At 45.6% G+C, this 6,426-nt stretch overlaps 1 protein-coding gene across 1 annotated transcript; it reads right to left on the minus strand.

Moving 5' to 3' along the window:
- Positions 1 to 4,208: 4,208 nt before the first annotated feature.
- LOC139764801 (uncharacterized) lies at positions 4,209 to 6,013 on the minus strand. Its single transcript, XM_071691709.1, has 3 exons — positions 5,960 to 6,013; positions 4,422 to 5,848; positions 4,209 to 4,362 (listed from the first exon to the last, which is right to left on the minus strand). The coding sequence occupies exons 1-2, from the start codon at positions 6,011 to 6,013 to the stop codon at positions 4,454 to 4,456; spliced, it is 1,449 nt and encodes a 482-aa protein (XP_071547810.1). The 3' UTR covers positions 4,209 to 4,362; positions 4,422 to 4,453.
- Positions 6,014 to 6,426: the final 413 nt, after the last annotated feature.

Genomic DNA, 6,426 nt, shown 5'->3' on the forward strand with positions numbered 1-6,426 from the left:
AGAGAGTAGGAGGGTGAGAATCAGAGGAGAGCAGAATGATAACCAAGTAAACTGGAAAGAAGAAGGAAGAGTGTTGGTAAGGAAATAAAGGATAACATTAAACAAATGAAGAACAGCAGTAAGGAGAGGTGGAGCAGAGAAGACTGAGGAGGGCTGGAACAGAGAGCGCTTAATGTGAGGGGTAAATCCATGAGAAAGAAGGAGGAGGAGGGCAAGGAGGAGGAAGAGAAGGACGAGAAGGAGGGAGAGTAGGACTGGGGAATTGAAGAATGAAGAGGAGGAGAAGGAAGAATTGAAGGAAGGATGGAGGAGAATGGGGTAAAGATAAGCCACAAGAGAACAAACTGATAAAGAAAAATTATGGAAGAAACACAGATTAGAAAGTAAAACACTTGACGGAAACGGAGAAGAAGATAAAGGAAGAGATAATGATGAGACAAATGAGAGAGAGAGAAAAATGTCATAGAAAGAGAATCCTTGTCCTCACCTTCTTCATTCATTTGCTTCATCTCACCGACTTCCTTCCCTCATTTCCCTCTCCTTTCTCTTTTTTTCTGCCATTTTTCGTTCATCCTTTCTGTCTCCTTTCTTTTGATACCCTTTGTCTCCGTCTTCTTCCTGTTTTTTCCTTTGTAATTTTTCCTCCTGCTCTTTTCCTTAACTTCCTCGTTCTTTTCCAATTCTTCACCTTTTCTAACTCCTCCTTTTCCTTTCTTCTCTCCTTTTTTTCATCCCTTACCTTTTTTCTGACTGTTTTTCTCTTCCTTGTTCTTTGTTCCTCCTTCTCTTCCCCTCTTCCTACTTATATAGCAAGTCATCCTACTCTCCTCTCTCCTCTTATTCTTCACCTTCCCTCAACACATCATCTCCTTCCTTTCCTTTCTTTCATCTTTACTCTGATCACCCTCTTCCATCTCTTTTCCTTTCATTTATCCCCTTTCATCCTCGCCCTCGCTGTCTTGCTGTAGCTCAGTCCTCTTCCTTCATTCTCCTCCTTGTCACAGCCTCAACCCCCGCTGTTCTCCTCCTCCCCCAGGTCAGGTCGTTGTCGGCCGGCAGCGGGTCGCGCTGCTAGATCCGCTGATATAGTAAATCTTGCGTCAATTTCAATTACTCTTATCAGAAAATGGCTGCCTGGGGGTCTTAGATTTGGCTCTGTCCGTATTGCAGTGTGTGTGTGTGTGAGTTGTTTTCCTTCATACAATAATGATAATGATTTTATTGCTCTTTTTTTTAGAGTTTATTCATTTTTTTTTTAGAGTTTATTTATCTATGTATCATTCTCGTAAATATATTGTCTAAATGTTGTATATGGTGTGCATTTTCATTCTACTTTGGTTTTACGTTGCGTATTATTGATAGATAATCTGCTGTGTTATTGTGCTTTTTGCCATTTGTTGGAAAACAGTATAAAATCACGTGGTGACATATTAGATTTTTGCTTTCAAGACATTTAGTTTCGAGGACAGTTATATGTTGCAACATCGAAGTGAATGTCCGTGTCAAGTTCTCAGAGCTAAATCTGCATACTTTTCCTAAGATGATACTATGACATTTTCGATTTACGGGCTTTTAATGATCATCAGAATTCTAATGAATATTTTGGCACCAACGGAGAAAATTTCGAACGCCTTGGTCATATTGGTAAGCAGATGAGTTTTTTGAGTTTTAACAAAACAACAGTTTCGTAGAGGAAGGTTCGAACTCCCGAGCAACTCTAAATCAAGAGCAAAACGTTCGGGCTTGGTTGAATGTTGCAAACGTTTCAACCGAGATAACAAAGCTACATTTCTCCGAGGAAATCTTCCAAACGTGTCAGCCAAGACGGCATTACCAGCTGATCGACGAGGGTAACATTGGTAAACATTGTTGATGAACATCGACGAGAGTAACATTGGTGAACATCAGCGAGGATAACACTGGTGAACATCCCAAACATAATATCCAAACTACTAAACTAGCGGATTTGTCGGAACATCTCAACCTTAAATGTGAAAGCGAAAGGAGAATTAAGCAGACGATTACATATTAAGACAAAGCCCTAAGTAAATAGTTAGGGCTAATATTTCGCACACTCACGATGAGATTGTACAGGTGGTAACCGAAGAATTAAATCAGTTGGGACTGAAGTTACAAAAAGCTTTGCCTGAATTACCGGAGAATCATCCAAGGTATAGCAAAACAGAAGTGAAGAGAACTAAAGTTGAAACTGCTGGCGTGAAGGGCGTAGATGTGAATGAAAAAGATCCCCATCAACATCAGAGGAGAGAAAGCTTGGTGAAAGACCTCGGCCACTTCATGGATTAAGACAATAACGTTTGGTGAACGTCTTACTGATGAAAGTATTGGAGAATTTTTGCAAATACGTTATGTTATACATAACTTGAAGATGGCACATGGTACTTTCTCACACAAGTGTCCTTTGCAATTTCACTTACTCTCACCACTCTTTTCTCCCCAAGATTCTCTCTATTTTTTTCTGAAAACGTCTACAAACCTTCACTTTCGCCTCCACAAGATAATGATAAGACATTCCTCCAGCTGCCCCTCTCAGCACATTAACATCCAAAAGTCTCTATTTTGCACGCCTATCATTTAACACGTAATCCAGTAACGCCCTCTGACATTCTTTCCTACTCACATACGTATATGTATGTACATCTCTTTTTAAGCCAGGTATTCCCAATCACCAGTCCTTTTTCAGCACACAAATCCATGAGCTCTTCACCATTTCCATTTACAACACTGAACACACCATGTACACCAATTATACCCTCAACTGCCACGTTACTCACCTTCGGATTCAAATCACCCATCACTATAACCTGATCTCGTGCATCAAAGCTGCTAACACACTCACTCAGCTGCTCCCATAACACTTGCCTCTCATGATCATTATTCGCATGACCAGATTCATTGGCACCAATAATCACCCATCTCTCTCCATCCACTATCAGTTTTACCCGCATCGACACATCAATTTAGAATTTACTTTTTTACATTTTATTATATACTCCCACAACTCTTGCTTCAGGAGTAGTGAGTGCTACTCCTTCCTTTGCTTTTGTCCTCTCACCAACCCTTGACTTTACTCCCAAACCACTTTTCTCCTTTACTCTTGAGCTTCGTTTCACTCAGAGCCAAAACATCCAGGTTTCTTTCCTCAAACATACTACCTATCTCCTTTTTTTCTCATCTTGGTTACATCCACACACATTCAGACATCACAATCTGAGCCTTCGAGAAGGATGATCACTCCCCGCACGACTCCTTCTGTTTCCCTATTAAGAAAAATACAAGGGGGTCCAGTAGGGAATAGGAAGTGAAGATGGACTTTGAACTGATCCTGAATTAAGTGTGTAGAGCAGTGACGATGACTTTGTGAAGATGAACGGTAAGTGAAGACGATGTTGAGGTGAGGATGTGCAGTGAAAATAAGTTTGAAGTGAATATAGATGTGTAGAGGACAATAGGGTGCAGTGGAGATGAGGGTGGAGTAACTTCGAGGGTGTAATAAAGACGGTTGTAAAGTTCAGAAAAAGATAGAAATGTAGTTTTGTGAAGATGATGATGTAGTGAAGATGATGATGTAGTGAAGATGATGGTGTAGTGAAGATGGCTTTTTTAGTATCATTATTATCATTGTTATCAAAAAGACTGAAAGGCGAGAGAGAGAGAGAGAGAGAGAGAGAATTACTTACGACGAGATTTTGCCAAAAGGCAGGGATAGTGCGTAGCGCCCACTGCAGGAAAATCTGAAGCTGCGAAGAATGAGTCATAAGAGTTATCTGTTGTCAAGTGTCAAGATGGCTTCCTGGGGAAAAATAGTGAAACTTTTAGTCACTGAGGTGCTGGCTCACCGTGCAGCCGTCACTGACCTTCGCTCCCGATAGCCGGTCGGGGAATACTGCTGTGGTCGGTAGCTGCAGAGAGAGAGAGAGAGAGAGAGAGAGAGTTATAGGAGAGATTGAGTGTAGAATGGCAAAAGGTGAGAGCAAATGACTTGAGGGGAGTGGTTGAGCAATGGGACGTATTTAGAGAAGCAGTGATTGCATGTCCAAAAGATGCATGACATGAACAAGGTGGTTAGTGGGCAGATAAGAAAGGGTAGTGAGTGATGGAATAAAGTATGTTTGGATGGTATTACAGTTGAATTTATTAAGAAAGGATGTGATATGTATTTTAAGCTATTCTGTTGAGCACAATAGATTTTCCAATAGAAACAAGAAAATTCATACCTTGTTTATAGCTGGGTTGGGAGCTTTAAGACTTACTGCCTGCTTAGACGTCAGGGAGAATCCTTTTTCTCCTCCTTAAATAGTCTGAGCCTTTTTCGGACATTCTGTAGTTGGAAGAGAAAGCGGAGGGGATGTAAAATAGACTCATTCGGCTCTACATATGTCTCACTGGCCTCCACCACAGGAGTCTCAATGGCATGTGCTACAGGAGTCTCTCATGTGTTTGCGACTGGAGACTGAGCACTTCCTCTCCATCTGGCCGGCTGGTAGAGACCTGCCCGAGGAGCCTTGACCGTAGATGAAGGGCGCCAAACAAGGCCTCCGCTGACTGTTGACGGAATCAACCTGTCTGTAACAGTCTGGACAGGTCTTTTCCAGCTTGCCGGGTGGTAGAGGCCAGCCCGAGGTGCCTTGACCGTAGATGAAGGGCGCCAATCAAGGCCTCCGCTGACTGTTCCAGGTATTAACCTGTCTTTAACAGTCTGGACAGGTCTTTTCCAGCTTGCCGGGTGGTAGAGGCCAGCCCGAGGTGCCTTGACCGTCGATGAAGGGCGCCAAACAAGTCCACCGCTGACTGTTGACGGAATCAACCTGTCTGTAACAGTCTGGACAGGTCTTTTCCAGCTTGCCGGGTGGTAGAGGCCAGCCCGAGGTGCCTTGACCGTAGATGAGGGGCGCCAAACAAGTCCACCGCTGACTGTTGACGGAATCAACCTGTCTTTAACAGTCTGGACAGGTCTTTTCCAGCTTGCCGGGTGGTACAGGCCAGCCCGAGGAGCTTTGACCGTCGATGAAGGGCGCCAATCAAGGCCTCCGCTGACTGTTGACGGAATCAACCTGTCTGTAACAGTCTGGACAGGTCTTTTCCAGCTTGCCGGGTGGTAGAGGCCAGCCCGAGGTGCCTTGACCGTCGATGAAGGGCGCCAAACAAGTCCACCGCTGACTGTTGACGGAATCAACCTGTCTGTAACAGTCTGGACAGGTCTTTTCCAGCTTGCCGGGTGGTACAGGCCAGCCCGAGGTTCCTTGACCGTAGATGAAGGGCGCCAATCAAGTCCTCCGCTGACTGTTGCAGGTATTAACCTGTCTTTAACAGTCTGGGCAGGTCTTTTCCAGCTTGCCGGGTGGTACAGGCCAGCCCGAGGAGCTTTGACCGTAGTTGAAGGGCGCCAATCAAGTCCTCCGCTGACTGTTGCAGGTATTAACCTGTCTTTAACAGTCCGGGCAGGTCTTTTCCAGCTTGCCGGGTGGTACAGGCCAGCCCGAGGAGCTTTGACCGTAGTTGAAGGGCGCCAATCAAGTCCTCCGCTGACTGTTGCAGGTATTAACCTGTCTTTAACAGTCTGGGCAGGTCTTTTCCAGCTTGCCGGCTGGTAAAGGCCAGCCCGAGGAGCTTTGACCGTAGTTGAAGGGCGCCAATCAAGTCCTCCGCTGACTGTTGCAGGTATTAACCTGTCTTTAACAGTCTGGGCAGGTCTTTTCCAGCTTGCTGGCTGGTAGAGGCCAGCCCGAGGAGCTTTGACCGTAGTTGAAGGGCGCCAATCAAGTCCTCCGCTGACTGTTGCAGGTATTAACCTGTCTTTAACAGTCTGATAAGCAGCAGATTTTTTCTAGATTGCAGGTCTGCTACATATCTCCGGCAAGCTGATACGTCTCCGAGGAGCTTTTAGTGCTTTATTGATAGCTGCTTTACCTGTAAGGGAGGAAGATGGATCTCTGACAGTTGCGTCAATGGCAGCTGCGTTATTAGCAGTTACTTTTTCTGCCTTGTTCATATTCATTTTTTTTCTTTTGTTTATTTTGGTTGTGATGGCGACGCTTTTCCTCCTCCACCACCGTGCCTATTTTTGAGTGTGTGTGTGTGTGCGTGCGTGCGTGCGTGCGTGCGTGCGTGCGTGCGTGCGTGCGTGCGTGCGTGCGTGCGTGCGTGCGTGCGTGCGTGCGTGTGTGTGTGTGTGTCTGTGTTTGCGTTTGTGTGTGTGTGTGTGCGTGCGTGCGTGTGTGTGTGTGTGCGTGCGTGCGTGCGTGCGTGCGTGCGTGCGTGCGTGTGTGTGTGTGTGTGTTGTGTGTGTGTGTGTTGCGTGCGCGCGTGCGTGCGTGCGTGCGTGCGTGCGTGCGTGCGTGCGTGCGTGTGTGTGTGTGTGTTTGTGTGTGTGTGTGTGCGTGCGTGCGTGCGTGCGTGCGTGCG

The sequence above is a fragment of the Panulirus ornatus genome, chromosome 4 (genome assembly GCF_036320965.1).
Source record: "Panulirus ornatus isolate Po-2019 chromosome 4, ASM3632096v1, whole genome shotgun sequence".
Lineage (NCBI taxonomy): Eukaryota > Metazoa > Arthropoda > Malacostraca > Decapoda > Palinuridae > Panulirus > Panulirus ornatus.

Excerpts from the sequence above, each read along its gene's own strand:
- LOC139764801 (XM_071691709.1), bottom strand. The coding sequence starts at position 6,013 with ATGAACAAGGCAGAAAAAGTAACTGCTAATAACGCAGCTGCCATTGAC. Across the intron at positions 5,849-5,959 it reads CAGCTGCCATTGACGCAACT|AAAAAATCTGCTGCTTATCA; the intron begins GTCAGAGATCCA and ends CCTGCAATCTAG.